The sequence below is a fragment of the Falco rusticolus genome, chromosome 4 (assembly GCF_015220075.1).
Source record: "Falco rusticolus isolate bFalRus1 chromosome 4, bFalRus1.pri, whole genome shotgun sequence".
NCBI classification, from domain to species: domain Eukaryota; kingdom Metazoa; phylum Chordata; class Aves; order Falconiformes; family Falconidae; genus Falco; species Falco rusticolus.
In genome coordinates this window covers 88,329,214-88,349,804 of record NC_051190.1, presented here as the reverse complement: position 1 = coordinate 88,349,804, position 20,591 = coordinate 88,329,214, and the positions used below count along the sequence as shown (strand labels likewise).

The window sequence follows — 20,591 nt, the reverse complement described above, 5'->3', positions numbered from 1 at the left end:
TGTAATGAACATACGTCACAACAGGTTGTGATAAGTGAGGGCAGTATCAATCAACAAGGCGATGCTTTTGTGCAGGCCATGGGACATCAATGAAGTGAAAGCAGTGTATATGTTTATGTAGGCTCTGTTTGATGTAATACTACAACTCATCTACCAATCTCCATCTCTGACCCTGACATTGCTTTAAAGAACACAAACAGATAAGAGTCAGGAGGTTAAAAACATCCATGATGTAAAAATGTGTTTACTGAAGACTTTTGACGGTAATTTTTAGGTGTTTCAACTAATTTCAATCCCCTTGTCAAAAGACACCACATGAATCCTAGGCATGGGTTACTTTTTTAAAAGACTTTCTCCATTAATTTCTTAATAATTCTTAGCCAATGATGTAATTTTTCATGTTAAAAAAAAAAATGGGATTTATAGGTTTTTTTCTTTAAAGACACATGGAGTGACTCATAAGGTTTCATGTAAGTTTGCGTACAAGTTATGTTTTTCCTCTAATCACTAAAAATTCAAGTGACTTGCCACCTAATTTCCTATTGGAACTGCTTCTCTGGATGTATTCAAAAAGCCCCTCAACAGTGAAATATCCTCATTACTTTTCTTTAGGTAAGAAACTAATCCTGAATTGTAAACTTAATATCCAGAACTAATATGTGACACACACAGGCATGTGCCTGCGTGCACACACACACACGGCATCAAGCACAGGAAGAGAAAGAGCTATGACAGTAATAAAAAACCCCCCCTATTTTCTTTTTTCTCCTCTCAAAAATGCTTTATTCCAGCTCTATGGATTATTAGGAATTTTTTTTATCCAAGTAATTGGCAGTGCTTGGGTTATTGAGGAATCATTTGATTCAAGCATTTACTGTTTATTGTCACTTTGTGGCAATGACATATATGCCATTTGGTATTATTTTTCTATTCTGGTTGGGTAAGTGTGACTTTCAGAGTTAGATTCTGGATGCAGATAAAGAGGCATTCCAAGTTAGTTTTGCACAAACTTTTGCAGACTGACTTTTGCTATTCCCCCATCCCCCACCCCAGCAATTAATTTTGCTGGAATGTGGAAAATATTTTGGAAATACCCAAATGCAGAAACTCGAGGGAGAGAAGGAGAGTGAGAGGCTGTCTCATGGCAAGTGTAGCTAGTGAAGCCTATGGACTTTCTGCATCAAATTGTGGGTTATCAGGTTCAAAAAAATGAGAGGAAAAAGTGATTTATTTTCTTGGTGCACCCAGTGTTTGGGCACTGGGTAAAACACCTTATTCACAATGTTGTGCGTCTATAGACCAGCCAGATAATTATTTTCTAGGAACTATTGAGCTCTTCTGGCAAGACGGGTTAAAGTCCTTTGGTGATCCTACCATGGGCCTCCGTGCAGTGTGAGTTTGCCTAGAAATAATCCAGAAACACTTTGACTTCCAGTGGTATGACAAAGCTGAAAGCATGCTGCAGAGCATGAGTTCTTGTGTGGTCAGTTAATAAAAAAAAGCTTCTGCTTTACCCCTTCTGCCGTAGCCAGCATTACTAACCCTGGGTGGAGGTATTCCCTGGGACCAGCGTGGAAATCAAGGCACTTCAGTGCCTGCCAAAGTGAGCTACAGCTCAGCAGGGACTTTGAAAAATGTAAATGACCCCTTTAGCACTGGCTCCAGGCACCTACACTAGCATCTATTTGTATTCTTCGGCCAATGTGTCTGTCTGAGCCCAGAAACAGAAAAAAAGCACCACTAACCAAGTGATGCGCCCTTCACTGTAGGCACTGGTGGCACGAGTCTCCAGCCTTCACCACTGTTAGGTTTGCTTTCTGAAGTGGTTGCTATCTTATGGAGAAGGTAAATTCCTCGGTAAATTATTCTAAAAACAATTTAAATGTAGCAGGGCTTTCAAATTTAAATATAGTAGGGCTTTCAAATACATATTAAGGTATCTCCTGTGAAGGACAGTTTGAGATAGTAACAGGAGGCTGCTGCTTATTTTGGTGTCTGGGTCTGTCACGCGGGTGAAATGCCAGTGTGCACATGAAATTCCCCCTCTCTCCTAAAAGTGATACACGGCTTTCCAGGAGCAAGCCTCTCCCTCTGCGGTAGGAAGCACTGCAGACCAGGTGCATCCCAGCCACAGCCCATTGCACAGCATAAGGGAGTGTAGAGGAATGAAGCTGGGCTAATTAACTGATAATATACAGCTGTGGGCTGGCTGCAGGGGGAATGAGCTGGCTGATGTGAATAATGTGCAGCTGTGGCTGGTTCTGTTAAGGGGTTGGGCAGCCAATGAAGAGAGAGGAGGGAGAAGCAGAGAGAAGAGATAGCGTGCCCTGGATGAGGAGAGACATGGAGAAGGCAGCAGAGGGACTGTATGAAGAGTATGTTGGTATGAGATGGTAAAAAGACCTTGTTGCAGCTTGATAGTTTGGAGAGTGCTGCAACAGGGGAGCAGTGTCTGTGGGACAACGGCCAACAATATTTCATTTGTATCAGTTTATACCTCCTCAAATGCAATGGTGGATATTCTTGGTCGCAATAGAGAGGCCAGATTTTTGAAGGAGCTTACTGCTACCCCTTAAGCGGAGCAGGCCCTGGTGTTTCAAGTTCCTGCTCTTTTCTTCTGAGGCTTTGTGGAGGCTTTTCTTCTCCATGACTGCATTTGGCTGATAGTATTAGGATCTAAAATGCCATTCTTTCATCTCTCTAAAAATGCTGATAAAAATAGGAATCAGCCATAGGACCCAGACCACAGCAAGGCAAGAGACCTGTTTTCTCTGGGTAGCCATCCCATGGCACTGGGAAGCCAAAACCAGGGGCCAAACATACCAGAGCGCTGGCTGCTGTGGGCAGAGCCGGGGGCAGCAGCTGACATTCTCAGCAAGAGAGCTCTTACTGACAGCAAACGATACGCTGATAAAACAGGAGGGCACATTTCTGTGGATCATTTACAATTGTTTCCCACATCTAGGTTATTCACTTCTGCACTGGTTCTTAGAAAAATAAAATGGTTTGCCCAGTTTTTTGTTTGCCATTTTTTCTGTTTGTCAAGAAATCTGTCCCTGCCTTTCATCCTGGGGCATTTCTGATTTCAGCAGTATCACTGCTCTTAATTATTGTTATAGTATTGTTGCCAGTAATACCAAGAGTACTTTTTTTCAGGTTTCAAAGCCTCTACTGTTTCCCTAGAGGATGAGAGACAGGACTCTGGGATTTCAGTCAGTTCTAGAGAGCCTGAGGCTTGTACAGAGAACTAAAACCAGGTAAGCTGGTGCTGGGATTCAGGGTTGCTGGAGCTATTCAGACATCCCCACATTGAATTACTGTCTGATAGTTAAGTGTGAAAGCTTTTGATGTTCACTGCAGCCTTGATCTGCATGCATTTACTATTTCAAACCATTTGCAGGGGATCCACAGCGAGGTACAGGCAAGTTCACGCTGTCCAGAGGAGCAAAGATGCTCAGAGGTGCTGGCTTCTGCTTGAGACCCCTGAACCTTTTGGTGTGAGAGGGGCAGGGCTTGCTTTCTGTGGGAAGAGGTAGAAGAACAGCACGAAGATAAAGTAACTATGAGACATAACAACCTAATTCAGGCAGGTCACCCTGTGTGGCGCCTACTTTTGGGCGAATACACCTCAGCAAGCATTTTAGAGAAAACTGAAACTGTTAATTCTACTTGTCAGGAGTTTTAAGGCTCCTTGGAGAGCACATTTTGCAAATAGAGACATGAACGGGTTAATCCAACCTGTTATTATATCAAAATCACGCTGGAGATAAGATTGAATGTCACACGAATATTTGCCTGACCTACTGTATAAATAATCTCTGCCATCAAACACAGAGATCACACAGAGTTACAGGATTAAAAAAAAAAAATCAATATAATTAATGTATAATGAAACAAAGCAAAAAGCCAAGATTAGATTGTCAAGGCACTTCGTTACAGATGAAAGCAGAGTGCCTCTATTTACGAACAGGAGTTTGGCTGCATTCAATAAATCACCATGATTTTGCTTTCTGTAGCAAAGCCACGTGGAAAAGGATAAAAATTATAGTGACCCACAGCTTGGTGGTGATAGGTCAGTTCTAAAAACTGACAGACATGGAGGAAACTTATTAGATGTCTCAAAAGCTTTTCCCTCATGAAGTCTGATTAATTGAGCTGTTGTAGAAATGCTTATATATGTAGCTATAAACATAAGACTTTAATTTCATTCTTGTTGCTGCTGCTGTTATTATGATCAGTGACTGGTTGACCGTGACATGGTCAACATGACAAAAATACCCATCGTCCATCCCCTGACCCCAACACCACCTTACTTTTAATGTAGTCTTCTACTTTTTCATATATAGCATTTTCCTCCCCTCTGATTTGATAATTTTCTGTCTCAGAGCTACCTGTCTAGTGAAAATGTGTTCTACAGACTTATTGAGTATATGAAAAAAAAAAAAAAAATACACCTTTTAAAATACCAGTTCAAGTCTTATTTTCCTTTAACCCCACTGATCTTGCATTCTGAGGAACTGGAATGGCTAATTGACCTTTTAGGTGTTATGAACTTGCTACTGTGTTTTTGCTTGCCTTATTCATGTCTTCTCCAAAGGCAATAATCACAGCCTTTTCATTTTGCTGGTCTCATGTAAACCCTTTGCACTGTGTTTTGTTTTCTTTAATCAAGTTTTATCATCCCCCAGTTGTGGCCAAAAAGCCCCACCTGCTACTGAATATACTAGTCAAGGGCAGGATACACTATTGATTTGTATGCTTGCATCGTAACCTTTGTAGTATAATTTCCAATCCTACAGTCTCAGTGGACTTTTTCTTAGCTAGCCAGGGGCATTCAGGATGCCAAACAGCACTTCTTCCTCCACCATCTCAGTTCCATCCCTCCTTTCCTCCCTCTAGCAGGGTTACAATCATAACGCGTATCCACATTAACATATGTGTGGTAATTAAAAGTTTTCAATTGCAATTGTAAGCATTTTGTCTAATTGTAATGCCTTCCCTCGATAATGGCAAAGCCTGTTGCTGTTGTTGAGCTATGTTTTGTGCAGGCTGGGTTTTTATTGTATGTGTTTTCCTTCTCAGAGAGGACCAACAAGGGCTAATGCACCCATCACCTTTGCATGAATGCTCTCATGCCGCACTGATGGGGTTTAATTGCATGCTGTGTGATGGTAAATGGCTTGGTGCTCTCTTGGCTGGGATGTATAGTTTTGAAAACCATTTTACCTAGGCATCTTGTAAGTGCTTTTTCTGGATCCAGTTCCTCTCCCAGTAAATTTGTCAGCAGTGCTGCCTATACTTTCTTTCCTGTATCTGAAGTCATGTCACCTTTCTGTACTAGAATGTTGGATTATTTCATTTCTAGGACAAGAACCTTTGTTTTCCTGTCCTAGAGGTATGAGATATTTCTTTTCCTCTTTCATTGCTGTCATTTCCTCTTCAGGAAAAGATGTAAGATGTAAGCTTTAGGAGGCTTATGGTGTCTGCCAGTAGAAGAGGGCTGCTACAGGGGACAAACCCTCAATGACATGAAGAAATGAAATAGAAGCCAGTTAGAAGAGGACATGTAGAGCTAGGAAAGGCCAAAAGGATGAAATGGAGGACAACAAAAAGGATTAAAATGGCAGCAACAGTAAAAAGCAGAAAATATAAGATTTCTTTCTGTCTTTTTTCACTTCCTGGGAGTAATGAAAGATGCTTCTCCTTGCCACTTCTTCTTCCCATTTCTTCCATAAAAATGAATTTAAACAGAAAAAAACACCACAAACCCCCCAAGATTGTAAGTCACTGACCTATGATACAAGCTCAATCTTTTTTAATGAATACTTAGGCAAAGTAGAACAACTTTGACAGGTAACACTTGGAAGCCCTGACTATACAATAAATCCAGGGGTGGTGATGACAGCCTTGTGACCTGGGACACTTGGTTTTGAGGGTCTGTCTCAGACAGGAATATCTGAGAGGAGATCAAATGGTATTTGAAATGCGGGGTCTCACTTCCCAGAGTTTTTTTCTGTGGGCTGCTGAAACTATAAAGGCAGATAGATGTACCTCCTGTCTGACTGGTGTCTGCTACGCACCCCCTACACACACGTCCCATTTTGGGTTGGAGGGTTGGGACTGGTGTAAAGTACTGTGAGATCATGTCCATGTCTGGCAACCAGGAGCTGCTGTCAAGCTCTGCAGGGTTTGCTTGTCTATTGTGACTGACTGCGTTATTAAACAAAATTTCACTGTATAGGGGCACAAGTACCTACATAGCAGTACAAGGACTGAGCAGCAGATTGGAGTTTTTTTTGGTGGGAAGGGGGTGCCTACATCCTAAGTAGGGTCCTAGGATCTGTGCCTAGGTCTGGGTTTTAATTACACTTAAAAACATTACCTAATAGCTTCAACTGCTCTGACTTTTCTAGTTGCTTCTAGTCTTAGTCAAAACTTCAGTATGTTTGTTAAATTTTTCTCCTAAGTCAAAAGTGTTGAGATGTGAGCTGTTTTAACAGGCACTGTGGACTGCAACGACAGATGGAGCTAAGGGAAACTTCTGTGCTGGTATGTCTTACAGAACAAAACATGCTGGAGTACAGGTCAGCGATGCCACCATGCAATTTATTACTCAGGGTTTTGTCCATAGAGGAATGTAACTATGTTGTGATTTAGATTAAAAAAAACCAAACCAAACCTGGTTTTTTTTTTAAGTTTTCCACTTTTCCTAGTTATCCTAAAATTGTTGAGCTATGATCAGCAAAGTAGTAATTTATTTTCCAGTTCTCTGTTATTTAAATCTGAAGTATGTGAGATGTGTGCTAAACACTATCTCTTCGATCTGGCCTCCTACTGAAGTGCTGCAGCTGGGCAGAGCACTCCCAGCTCTGTCAACAGGAGCGTTACCATTGCTTCAGTGGGAACAAGGCTGAGCTCATAAATCCGGGGTGAAGATGTTTCTGTCTCTTCCCTCTGTTCTTGGTACTGTTTTTGTTCTTCTCCATCCAACATCATGCTTAGTCACCATCGGCAGGTAGATTGTGAAATATCCATTCAGAGACAAGTGTACTGAAAACAGTTCCCTAGGTCGAGGCCACAGCTTAACACCTAAAGGAAAAAAACTGCCCTGAAAGAGCACCCTCAGCAGGAAGGCCATTGGAAACTCACCAATGTGTTCAGTGTTGCATTTGAGAGCCAGGACAAGAGCAAGACTCAGGAACCTGTTGCATCTCTCATTCACATTCATCCATGCAGCAAAAGGGCTTCTTTGTTTTACGAAACATGATGCCTCAAGGGTTATCTCCTCCTAAGAATCTGGTTCTGTAGTCTCTAATCTTTTCCAGCTTCAGCACCTGCAATCCATACTTAAGGTCACTAATAATGAGGCTTATTTTTTGGAAGTGTTAGACATGTGGCTCCTTTTAAAGTTGTTTGTTAGTTGTTGGGGTTTTTTTGTTTGTTTGTTTTGTTGTTTTTTTTTAAATACCTGTGCTGATATTGCAATATAAATACTCATAAACTCCACACCTGAGGGTAGTTGCTAACAAAACAGTAATATGCCATTGTTGCCACTAGAGGATGAACGTTAAACAATGTTGAAAATGCTAACTACTAGTGCCCCTCCCCGAGCCTGTTCTTTTCAAAGTATATCTGGACACTATAGCAGAAAACTAGCTGTATCACTGATCTTCAGCACTGAACTCTAGTAGACTTCTAAGTCTACTGGAGAAAAAAATGAAAGTGTAAACCCTGTAAACAAAAGAAGTCATGCCCCAACTGATATGTGAAGTGCTATAACAGCAGTGTAGTTTTGTATGTGTAGTTTGATATTCCCTAACATCCTGGCTTTTAAAAATTTGAGACAAGCTTTTCTTTTGGAACATCATTCACTAAGGGATAATGACATGTATTGTTTAAGTCCCTTGGTATTCTAACCTATAATTAACAATAATCTGTTGATGTTTACTATCAGGCATATTTCAGAAAACCCCTGAAACACCAATTAATTCTATTAATATTTTCTCATGAAAGGCTATCAGAGCAATATTGTGATTTTTGTAAACTTACAAGAACCTCAATTACTGTGAGATAAATGCTATACTGTCTCTGGTATTTCTTTCAGATATTCCCAAGAGAGGAAATAGCAGTGGTTTTCAAAATCATGAAGGCCCTTAGGTTTTTGCATCTGTCTGCGTGTTGCAGCTTCAGGACCTGAAGTCAATCTGCATTACCTCTGGGCAATTTGTTTCCCTCAACTGAGGAAGATTTCCGGGATTTTATTGGCACCAGCTAGTTCCATGAATTTGTCAGGGTGGCTGCCTTGCTCCCTGGAAAACTTTCCCAGCATTTACTGTGTTCTGAATGTTAGAAAGTTTTCAATTATGCTTGGCACAAACCCAAAGACTTCTTCAATGTTAAGCAGCCATATTCCCCAGATTCCTATTGCATTTGATGTAGCCTAAAGCAAGGCCTGAGAAAGATTTTTCCCAACAACTACATCCCTGGCCTGCTAAGGGCTGGAACATTGTCCAGTTGGCCTAACATAATGGAGGGGGTCAACCTAAGCAGGCAAAGACACTTAGGGGTATGACAGCTGAGTCTGAATTTTGACAGAAGGCTGATATTGGGTATCAGAAGGTATTGGGCAAAGAAGCCATCAGTGAAGAGCAGGCATAGAAGACAGAAAACTTACAAGGACAGAAGCCACTAGAGGCCAGATTGAGGAGAAGACATTAGATGGAGACATTTAAATACCAAGGAACTGGACGGGCTCAGGCAGGAGCCAGGAGTGACCTTGAGAGGTGGTGGGGAGAGAGAAAAGCAGAAGCAGTATCAAGACTTTCTGAGACCAGGATGAGAAGCCTGAAGAAGGAACAAGTGGAACTGGCTAACTGGGAAGGTACAAATAAACAAGAGACAGAACTGGGTCATTTGGATTAAGCATTGGGTCATGTGGCCAGACTAATCTGTGCTTGTCCCAGGGGTAGAAGACGGTTTTACGCTAACCTTGCACTTGCCTGATCTTAGTTCAGCCCCTGGCACAAATCATAGATGCTGATGAAATGCCTGCAAGCTCAAGGGGAATAGCAGGACATCTGTAACCATGCCTATTTTATCTCAAAAGCAGCTTGGGATCTACATCAGCCAGGAGCTCCCTGGTTGCCAGAGGAACCTGTGGAGGCCAGACAAGCAGCCTGGGTAACACACACAAACAAATACCAGAACATTTAACTAAACATCAAACTACAAGCATGATTTGTCTGTGACCTGAGGGGCAGCATTGCCCCACTGCCTGGCTACTGCAGAGAGCCATGTCTGAGAACAAGGCTGTTCTCTTGAGAAACTCTGAAGAGTTTCACTTCAGGAATCATTTGGAAAATGCCCTAATTCCTTTTAAATCCTAAGAGAGGTTGTAAAACCACAGCTTGACTCTTGCATTTTTGAGTGTAACACAGCAACTATTGGTTAGCCTGTCTCATAATGTTGACTTCGGCCATGCTTCTGTTTCCCCTGCCATCTTAGACATAAGCAATTAAAAGTTTCAGTGTGAGAGAAGGAAAGGCAAAAGCATCCTTTGCCGCCATCCTTAGTTTCAGCTTCTTTTGAACAGGACCTTTGGGGTAATTAGGTAGTGCCTGGGATAAGCTGTAAAACCAGTATAGCCAGGGAAGTGCATGTGCTAGAGCCACACAAGAAGTGCAGGGGTGCATGCGTACACGTGGTAAATCTGGTCTGGGTGCCTGCTGCTGACACCCCACAGATCACTTCGAAGCCTTCAACTCTGCCTAAAGATTGTAAGAGACAGCAGTAGGAATGAACAGGAGCATTATGCTTTTTTGCATCACTTCTGGACTGGTGCTTCAGAAAGAGCTGCTGTGAGCTAAATTGCCATTTTGCCAGTACAGCTGTCAGGGAAGATACCCTTCTTCCTCCACATGCAGCAGCTCCACAGAAAAACAGAAAACTCCTACCCACCCCCACCCCCCCCAGCACAAAGCTGAGCATGAAGGATCTCCAGTGCAACAGCGAGGTGCATTTGCAAGCCAAGTCTGGGGCAAACTTATTTTGAGCCAAAACTTCAAAACAAACTGTCATTAATCTGTAACCTCTAAAGGGTGGTGCCCCTCCTTGGTGCCTCTCACTATTTCCTCATCTCCCCAGCTAACAGCAAAAACATTCCTGATTGCATCAGTTTTGATTACTCTCTAGATGGAGTGTAATCCCAGTTAGTCAAAGAAGAATCTCCTCATGTGGCCACCAGGACTTTGTCACTTAAGGAACATCAGTAACCTCAGAAGATTTGAATGCTACACAATAAAGCGTGGCCAGGAAGAGCTGTGGCAGCATGAAGAACAGTTCTTACACAAAGTTCTCGCTCCCTGCTTTGTTCCAGGCATTCAGCCATTATACAGTAACCTTGGCTCTCATGTAGAGGCACTTCTTCATTTCGTACCCGACTCCTCCTAGATTTAAGAGGCAAAGAGAGTCACAAAGCAAACAACAACAACTGAACGTTATGGAAGGAAAAAAAAAGGTCCAACAGGCACTATAGTCAGCTGTGTGATTTATTGGAGCTAGCTGTTCCCACAAGAAGGATGCAGTAGCACTAATTCCATAGGTAGTTCAGTCAAGCTTCTTCAATTGTCAGCTCATGTTCGGTTGCTTCCTCAATGTTTTTAAGTTGACGAAGCACCCATTCTCTTTCTTTCTCTCTCTGTAATACAGAAATGAAAATATTAATTAGGTAATCTAATTGATTCAGATGTCACCTGCTTTAAAAAACAAACAGCATATACAAAGGCATTATGAATCCAACTGGATTTTGGCCGAAGTTTCCAATTTGTTTTAAGCTAAGGAGGCTTTACTCCCAGAACGGAGAACTCTTTCCCAGGTTTCCAACACATCCATAAACATTATGGTACAGGGGAAAAACTAAACAGAATTTGCTGGCTTCACACTGACATAACAGCCTTCAGAATCGAGTTCGGCTGCCCACCTACCCTTCTATGGGCTTTCCTCAAGGCCCTTGCCAATAAGCAAAGTGCTAGGAAAGTGAGTTCTCACACTCCACAGAATATAAAAAGAAAGACCTGCATGAGGGCTGTTAATCTAAGCTTTCCCTGGGAAGCCCTATGCTAATTGCAGTACTGCACACAAGACCCCATTTGCAATGACTGGCACTCTTCTTATAAATCACTACACCTTGGATTAAACAAGGAAAGAAGTTGATTATTTGTTTCCCCAGTTTTAGTTAACTTGCTAATGTTAAGAAACTTGAGAATTTAGATCACTGATTCCTTCCCATTTTTAAGTTCCTCCTAAAGGTTTTTTTTAAAAAAAAAAAAAGTGTGTACTTTTGCATTAGTGTACACAACTAGTCATGCAAGCTCACAAGCTGAAGCAAGTACAGTTTGGAGGGCTGCATTGCATCCAGTCTGCTATTAGGAATGATAGCACAGAGCCTAGCAGGTTATGACCCCATTCATAATTACATGTTCTCACTGGTAAAGTTGTGGAGGTGTTCCACAACTAAAATACTCCCACGTTACTGGAAAATCTGTTTATTCTCAGCATGGGTAGGAGTTTGTATAGCTTAGCTATTTCATAACTAAGGGAAAGCCATTACCACAAGAGCCTTGTCAGTTTTCTTCTTCCTGGTTTTTCTTATTGGGAGATCTTTTATCCCTGGTATTCCACTAACAAGCCATGAAGGTCCACTCTCAGGAGTTACTGCATGTGCCTGAGATACTTCAGTGACAGCTTGAGTTTCCATGTTTGGGACAACGTTGTCACTTGACTCTTCATTTGATTCAGAGGCCAACACCGTGGAAAGCCTCCTTCTAGAAAACGCAGCCTGAGAGCTTTGACTTATCTCTCTGTTCACTTCTTGCCAGTCAAACACTGTTGAAAGCCTTTTCGGGGATGTACGAGGGATGTATGCTTCAACACGTACTAACGATACTTGAGCTAATGGTCTGCTTAGATTTGATTTTGGCACTGGAGTTCCATAAACTGTCTTACTGGCACCTTGGTCCTCAACTGACTGACTTGTCAGATCTGTAAGAGATGTCATTGTTCTTGAAAACATTGAGTCCACTGGAGTGCTGTGTTTCACCATTCTCTTTTTCAAGGATCTTTTAACATTCAGAAAAGAATCTTCTTCCTCTGACATCTTGAGGTCAGGTTTATTGCCTTAAGAGAAGGAGAAAATTGTGTCATTGCTCACATAGTGAGAGATGCTGTGTAAAATGCTTGGCTGCACCAAATCTGAGGTGTTCCTCTTTTCATGTCTGCGTTCTGTCTTTACATGGAATTTATCCCTTGTACAAACAGTGTTCCTAAAGGGTTTGGCAGAGCCACATTGAAAACAGAACATTAGAAGACAGCTTGTCACACATACAACACTTCTGCCCCAGCCTTCCGCATGTGGAGCTCCATATATGCTAGAATTTGTATTTATTTATTTTTGAAGATCTCATTAACTGCAACATCATTAAGACAGCATTTTCTCCTTCAGAGTATACAAATCATATACTTTCAGGGTTGCAGCTGCTAACACTGGGTAGGTAGGTGAAAACTGTTAGATGCCAGAGGGATTACCATAGTGCAGGAAAAAACCCCCCAACAAACCAAAACAAAACCAACAACCAAGCACTCTAGACAGATGTGCAGAGAAGTTCTGGATTCAAACAAACATCTGTTAGTCCAATTGCCATTTTCCCCCCCTTATTTTCTTAAAAGGGAGCTCACAAACCTCTCATTCCCTCCCACTTACTTGAGATTTGGCTTATGTCTGCAGATCTTAAGCCAACCACGTGTTTTGCAAGTCTGTTTGCAACCAAATTTATAGCAGTGGCAAGGTTGGTTTTGCTAGAAGTTTCCTGCACCCATTTGCCAGCCCCCACCAAAAAGAAGCCTGATTTCTTACACATGCAAAAGCCCAAGATAAATATATCCAGTTTAAGATACACCTTAAAATAAGTATCTTAATTAGATGAGCAGTTAAGTACTTCTAGTAACTGTTGAACTCTTCGCTCTCATGAGGCAGTTCAGATATTTCATATAGGTCGATTGCATGAAGCTCATCTAGAGGGCAATAGGTGTTAAGTGCCCCTATTCTAAGCCCTATAGATCAAAGGTCTTGGTGGGGCTTTGGGGGGGACGGGATGATGGGACCGTGATAAAGCAGGGCACAGAAGGACAGACAGATCGGTTTGCTGAAGTGAAAGGCATCAGTTCTCCATTCTTTATCAATGTTTTTGCACCTATGTAGGGTCTGAGTTTGGCAGAGTTTCCCATCCACTTTGTTTCTAAGGAACAGGAGGCAAGAGGTAAGGTGCTGACTCTTCAATACAGCAGAAGTCAGGTGTTTGGGAGGTTTTCTTCTCATTAAAAAGTTGGGGGAGGGGGTGGGACATGACAGAACACACCAACTTTTTTCACTTTTCTTTGGATATCCATTTCTCCTCTCATTCCTTGGAATCACTAGGTTGTGTGACACGTTACAAGCAGCACTCAGCCTACAGACACAGCCTTCTCCCTTTCCCTTTCAGCCATATTGACTTCCCTTAGTCTTCATCATAGAAACTTACTTGCAGGAAGCTTGCATGATTAAACTTAGAGAGAATAAGAAAGAGTTTGCAACCTCCCACCCCAAGCCCATCCTTAACTACATATTTTGATGCCTTCCCTTTACTCATAAAGCCTAGATGGTCAATTAAAAGCTTTTTTTTATTTAAAGTTATTTAGGAAAAAGTATTTTCAACCAAAGTTTCTAAGGAAAACAAGCTTTTTTTCTTTCACTCATTTCTGTGCTTTAGAGACAGAAAGATATACACATATACAAGAAACAAAGGTTTTCTGTTCAGTTATAATACCATTATAGATAAAAGAGGGGAGCAGTCTAAGAACAACAGAGAAAGATAAACCATTCAAGAACATCAGAGCCTACCACAGAGAATGTATCCAGCAGCAGCTTTAGCAAGAAGAACACACACTTACCAGATCTACCGGCTTCTCTTTGATACCTTCTTCTGCTTCTCAGGTGATCCAGCTTCATCTGCTGCTTCCCCTCTTATAGCCCTGCTAGCCTCCCAGCACCCCCTCCTGCAGGGACTCCCTGTATCACACATTTAGTATGTTTTAGGTGTTTCAGCAGTGGTGCTAACTGAATAAACTACTATAATAGAAATGTAGGATTAATTAATCATAGGAAAATGAGTTAGCAAACTTGTCTATGTGCTATGTTTATTGCTCTTTAATCTTTGCTGCTTGCTGCTTATTTCAATCACAAAAATACATCTGGTGGTTAATTGGCTTCACATGGCTGCTGAAGGCACATTGAGGATCTGTCACAAGATGGATGTATGTTGGTGGAGTATATCTGTTTCCATTCTGATTTTATTTTCTCACTGCTTCTTTTGCCCAAAAAAATAAATGTTAAATCTGCCATGAAAAAGCACTTTTTAGGAAAATAGGTAGTGAGAATAAACTGAAGATTATTTTATTGTAGTCTGAATTCCACAGTGTTTGCAGCTAACAGCTGTGGAAATGGCAGCATTTTATCTTGAAAAAAAGCAGTTTCAAAATATGAGCTCTTAGGTGATAATTGCATTGGTCTGAAATGGTACGGTTCAGGTGAAGAACAATTTTTGTCAACAGAGAAAAGCAGCTGGATGGCACCAGCCCCACTGAATTGCAAGTCAGCTCTGTGGTGGGTGGTAGCAAACAGCTGCTGCTACAGCGCTGTAGAGTGAGCACCGGTGAGAGGGAGCATGTGCACAAATGTTGGGGTAGACCCTTTTGACAAAAGCATGACCTGTGGACCTTTAAAATCTAAGCCGATCAGACAGACCTAATTTCAGGGCTTTATGCGGGTGACCTGAGGTTGTGGAGTGCAGCTAGCACAGACAGAGGGGTGAAGGACTGATCTTGCCAGGATTTGAACTTGTGGTTCCAGGGAGTCTGGGTGTTTCAAACCTAATCATAAACCACCCTCTCTTGCCGCATTAATAATTGCACTATGAATAGAGAATTGGAGGTACCAAATCAATATTTAGGAATAACAGTCTGTCAGTATAAGGGGAAAGTTGCTAGGTTTAAATTATGTGCCCCTAAGGAACAGAAAGAGAGCTTGAGAAATGGAGGCACTTTACAATCACATGGACTGCACGAGTAAACATCCTGGAAATAAATAGTCTGTCCAGGATAAGCTATTTATTTCCTAAACTCCCAGGGGAGGTTCCTACAGGAATATTTTGAGAACTAAACAAAAACTATTTTGAGTTATTTGTGGCTGAGAAAAAAAAAAATAATCTCAGTCCTTTATAAACACAGAAGAGGCTAGACTAACCCTTAGCTCATTTTGAATATTAATATTAGCAGTTAGTTTTCAAACTAGCGGCCTTGTGGCTTGGTGAGCAAACCCACCAGTTCAGCCATACTGTACCTTGCGGAGCTCGACAAGCCAGTTCCGTATATAGCACAGAGCAGAGAGTGATGCCTTGGCATACTGTTGCAATGTTTGCACTGTCCGGCTGTGTCAGTGGGACATAACATTGCCTCTCCCAGCGAGGCAGTGATGCAAACAACATTGCACAGCATGAACCTGCACGAGAAGCTGTTTGGCGTGTCTGAGCCACACTGACATCATTTCACCGGACCTCTTCAAAAACTCCTGCCCTTGGCTTCCAGCTTGGGCTTTGCCCTCCATGCCATGCTTGCCCTCACTTTCACTGCATCCTTTTGCAGCATCTCGGAGTGCCCCAGTGCTCTCTGTAGCTGCACCACCTTTATGCCTACGTACCATGGGCTTTTCCTACAAGCCTCTTAAAAAATAACCTTCCCCTTTCCTGCAAAACCATTACTTGCTGTTGCCTCTAATTCCTTGCCAGTTGTTCTCAGTATATAAATGAGGAGATCTGCAAGCTGTTCTTGCTGTTAGCCATGGTCTCTCTTATGTCCCACAGATTTAGCTTTTTATGAAGTGTTGGCAGGATGTTACAGAGAACAGGAAGAACGTAACTATGCAGAGATCGGACAGAAAAGAGTCCAAAGTTAGTGTAAGCACACAGAGCTCAGCAGACCAGCTGCAGTGATGATATTACCTTGGCCTTGGTGTATCTGTAGCCTGGAGGTAAAATACCCAAGCTCTGGCATGGGTGGCACCTTGTGCAGGCTTCTTGCACCTTTCCAAGAACGACACATACTGTGTCCTGCACTCACACCTGTTTGTTAGAAACCGTTCCTTCAGTAAAATTACATTCCTTGCTATGGCCATCTTCCCCCTCAGCATTATCTACCTGATGTTTTGGAGCAATAACTCCATAGGTCTGGATCCAGCTGTTCGGTCTATGTTTACACACCTTCCTCTCTTCTTCTGTGTGACGCAAGAGGGCATGCAATTCTAGCAATATTATTATGCACCTCTATATATTTTATATCAAACCACCACAGCTCCGTGTTTATGGCTTGAAAGATTCTTTTGTTGATCTCACTTTAGGAGATAACTTCATCTCCCTTCCTAAATTTGTTCCAAAAATTCAAAGCCTACATAGGAAAAGTTTTCACTTTTTTCACTAATTCTTTCACTAAGCATTAATTCTTAAGATTTTGACTTCCAAAACCAACAAGAGCGGAGAAAACAAATACAGCACAGCATTCTGCTCAAATTTCAGCCCTTTCATTCCAGTTCAAGTGCATGAATTCACTTCAGAGACACAGGAGTTTGAGGAGCCTCTTCTGAAAGAGGGTGATTTTTTTTTTTTTTCCAGTTTACCAAGGAATAACATACATACAGGGACATAAAGGGACACCTTTTTCCCTTAGTGTTCTGGTCTAATCTGAGAGACTGCACTTCTTCAATTGTGGCTATAGTTGTTTCTTCATTTTCTATTCTGATGATGTTGCCAAACAGTTCTCCTGAAGGGAACTTGGATGCTGAACCAGCCCTTAGTTGATACACTTCCCTAATGCATTATATTGAACGGGATATATAATTACAGTCTGTGAAGTTACAGATCTTGTGTAAGTGTCCAAGCAGTTAGGAGCTAGGTGCAGTCTTTCCTGGGCAGAACAGTGTCTGGCTGTCTCTCTTCTCTTGCAAGTAGTTTGATGTTTTTTGCTGCAGAGGGTGATCCCATGAAGAAGTCTGTCATAGTCAGTAGGAGCTGGTAAGTGGAGCTCAGCACTCTCCTCTGTCTGATGACCCATGGTGGGATGACACTTGTTTGGAGAATTGGAGGGAAGAAGGAAGAGCCAGAAGAAGAATACAAATAGTTTTGGAGAGTGAAAGGAGGGTAAAAAGAAGAGAAGGGCACAAAAGTGAAAATGTTTTTCTAAATTTAGAGCCATGCGGAAAGAATAAATTAGAAGAAAGATTGAAGGAATGGGCAAGACAAAGGAGAAAAAACATCTATATAAAAAAAGAAAACCGTGCCTCCCTTGGTTTTTCCAGCATTCCGGTACAGCGGGGAGTGCAAAAGGAGCAGAGCTTTTGTCCCAGTGAATCATAAGATCCTTGGGCAGCCACAAACATTGAAATGGAAGCAGTCCAACACTCCCAATAGACTTGGCCTCTTTGGGTATGTAAAGCTGCACAGAAGAACCCAGTGGAACTTTTCAAAAGAACCTTAGCACTTTATTTCTACTTATTTTAGTAGGAATTACATGCCTGGGCACTACTGAGAATCCTGAGATTCGTGGTGTTGTATACAATGGAACAGTTGTTCTATATATGTTTTTAAGACACTTTGGAATGGAGTGGAATGGAACAGAATGGAACAGAACGGAACGGAACAGAACAGAACGGAACGGAACGGAATGGAATGGAATGGAATGGAATGGAATGGAATGGAATGGAATGGAATGGAATGGAATGGAATGGAATGGAATAGAATATTTTTTTCAGTTGGAGGGGACCTACAAGGATCGTTGAGTCCAACTGCCTGACCACTTCAGGGCTGACCAGGAGTTAAAGCATGGTGTTAATGGCACTGTCCAAATGCCCCTTAGACACTGACAGGCTTGGGACATCAACCACCTCTCTAGGAAGTGTGTTCTGGTGTTTGACCACCCTCTTGGTTAAAAAATGCTTCCTAATAGCCAGTCTAAACCTCCCCTGGTGCACCTTTGAACCATGCCCATGCGTCCTATCACTGGATCCCAGGGAGAAGAGATCAGCACCTCCCTCTCCACTTCCCCTCCTCAGAAAGCTGTAGAAAGCAATGAGGTTGCCCCTCAGCCTCCCTCTCTCCAAACTAGACAACCCCAAAGTCCTTAGCTGCCTCTCAGAGGATGTACCTTCCAGCCCTTTCAGCAGCAAAACCTTTGCTGAAACCTTCAGAAACCAAAGACTATATGAATCCTTTGTGATCTGTTAAACAAGTTCTCAGTGCCTGAACATCACTTATGTACATTTATGAACTTACTCTCCAGCAACTTTAAAGTTTTTGCCTTTTGGAAGACTTTCATTATAGTTTTTCATGTAGTAGAATTCTGCTGAATTATGATGTTATGATCACTGGAGAAAAAAAGGGCCGTATCTTTGCAACTGTTGGGACATCCCATTTTTCAGTGTGGCAATGACCTCTTTTCTGGCCTGAGGCAAGGTCAGTGTCTTTGGCTACAGTGTCCATGGACAGACCTAAGCATGGTATACTCCCACTTCAGCTCCTGTGATAGGAGCATCTCATAAGCAGCCTGAGAGGAAGGCTTTAGGGAATCCTGGACAGGTGTTTGGGGGCGTCTCATAACCTGTCAGAAAAAAATGGCTCCGTACTACTTGCAATACACTGACGCTTGTGTTCTTTGGGTTATATATTTCTACAGAATTTGGGTAGTGCACCTCTTCTATGACCAGATCTGTCCAGCTGGATAACAGATCTGATTTTGCACACTCAAATCCACAATCTCGATATACTAACTGGGTTTCATGGCTTCTCACCAAGTCAAACCCTTATTTAAGTGCCTAAATCACCTTCTGTATGATTCACTTCAGTGAGAGTTTGAGGAACAATGAGGGTTGGTTCTTAGTCTCTGAGCCACTGCAAATATTCTTAAAAAAAAATTAATTTAGATGTTGATGTTATAAAACTTTCTAGGTCCACCAACTGCAGGGAGCTGAAAGTAGTATTCTAACAGCCATTTTTTTTTTCTGCTTTAATGTAACCTTAGGACTGAGTAAACAAAAGCCTTAAGAACAGACCCTTATTCTTTATAGGCAAGTTCAGTGCCGTGTCCTTTGTCAGCATGGACCAGCTCTGCCCTCGGATGCAGTGCTTGGTGTCTATGTGAGAGGAGGATTAGGCTGAACATATTTAGAGATGCTGCTATCTTAAGATCGATTATAAATCGTTAAGGCATTAAAAATTGTTGCCTCTCGGTTAAACAAGGTTATAATTATACAAGTAGCCACTCTAAAACCATCGTGGGGAATGCCAAATTGAGAAAAGTATTTTTTTTATCCAAAGGCCTGGTGGATTAATGTTTGACTTCAAAAAGTTTAATTACCTCAGTAGTAAGAAACTAGGTACACTTTAGTAGCAGTAAAGGTCATTGATCTTGATAAAATCAATGTGCCACCACCTGCCTTTGTAATTACGTCAATGACTCCTCTTCATTATATGCTTATCCACTTCAGTCTTACCAGAGTGCCACAATGTGTTCTATCTGCATGTTGTTTATTCACTAGACAGTGTCCTATATGCTTTCTACGTGTTTCTACACCCCAGAAGTCAATCTGAGTTAATATTCAACTGGGACCTTTCTTCAGTAACTTGCTGTGTCTTTTCTGATATGACTGCTCCTTTCTAATTATGTTGGCAGTGCTGCTGAGGAGCACATAATATTATTGCCAAAGTTCAATAAACATACAGAGTAACTATAGTGTTTGGGGGAAAACAGTCGGTGGTGCTTTCATGACCTTTGGCAACAGTATGAGCACAGTTTGGCCAATGCCAAACAAATGTCTGACTTCAAATCTCTCAGCGACCAGAAAATGATGGATTTGCTTTACTTTATTACATCTAATAATAAACTAAAAATGCCCTGTTTGTGCAGTGCAGTAGCGTGGCCAGACTGACTGTAGTGCTGTGCAGGAGGTCAGGCCAGATGAATATCAATGACTCTTTTCTTGTTGTATTAGAATTGCACAGATGAATCCCCAGGTGGTCTGAGATGAGGGAATGCTAATGAAGTCATTGGAGTCCCACAGACTCAGTGAAGCAGAGCATTTGTGATAGAGAAGCTTATTTGCCTTCATCTGTGGCGGTGTAGTGATTGATATGTTACACCATCTCTATGAAAGCCCTTGTTGGCATCTTCAGACTATGTCTAGTAAACGGAAAGGTAAACGTTCATACTAATCATGACTACTACTTCATCACTAGCTCCTTCTACTTCTTCATTGCTAGCTAAGTCTAGCTAGCTAGCACTGCCAGCATAGCTTCTTTGCTATGGCTGAGTCTACTTGTAGTGGACCAGTGTCCAGTACAGGGACCAACGTCCCTGGTGTAAGTACAGAAACAGCAGAAGCCTGGGCAGCTCATATTAATGTAGTATTAAAAGCCAGTTTCTATTCTCTGAACCTTAGGCCTGAAAACCTATGCAAA

The 20,591-nt window shown here is 41.9% G+C and overlaps 1 protein-coding gene and 1 long non-coding RNA gene across 3 annotated transcripts; one reads left to right on the top strand and one right to left on the bottom strand.

Moving 5' to 3' along the window:
• Positions 1–3,076: 3,076 nt before the first annotated feature.
• Positions 3,077–10,433, top strand: LOC119147639. The gene is made up of 3 exons (XR_005104098.1): positions 3,077–3,257; positions 6,501–6,584; positions 8,105–10,433. It is a non-coding gene; the product is annotated as an uncharacterized LOC119147639 (long non-coding RNA).
• A 96-nt stretch (positions 10,434–10,529) lies between these two features.
• On the bottom strand, positions 10,530–16,131 carry LOC119147638 (coiled-coil domain-containing protein 201-like). Of its 2 annotated transcripts, none has more exons than XM_037386913.1 (3): positions 13,984–16,131; positions 11,609–12,174; positions 10,530–10,696 (listed from the first exon to the last, which is right to left on the bottom strand). In XM_037386913.1, exons 1-3 carry the CDS (start codon positions 14,039–14,041, stop codon positions 10,610–10,612), a joined length of 711 nt encoding a protein of 236 aa, XP_037242810.1. In that variant the 5' UTR covers positions 14,042–16,131; the 3' UTR covers positions 10,530–10,609. The 2 variants fall into 2 exon arrangements, with proteins under 2 accessions (XP_037242810.1, XP_037242811.1); XM_037386914.1 differs by having other exon boundaries at positions 13,934–16,128.
• Positions 16,132–20,591: the final 4,460 nt, after the last annotated feature.

Excerpts from the sequence above, each read along its gene's own strand:
- LOC119147638 (XM_037386913.1), bottom strand. The coding sequence starts at position 14,041 with ATGAAGCTGGATCACCTGAGAAGCAGAAGAAGGTATCAAAGAGAAGCC. Across the intron at positions 12,175-13,983 it reads AAGAGAAGCCGGTAGATCTG|GCAATAAACCTGACCTCAAG; the intron begins GTAAGTGTGTGT and ends CCTTCTCTTAAG. Across the intron at positions 10,697-11,608 it reads AAACTGACAAGGCTCTTGTG|AGAGAGAAAGAAAGAGAATG; the intron begins GTAATGGCTTTC and ends TCTGTATTACAG.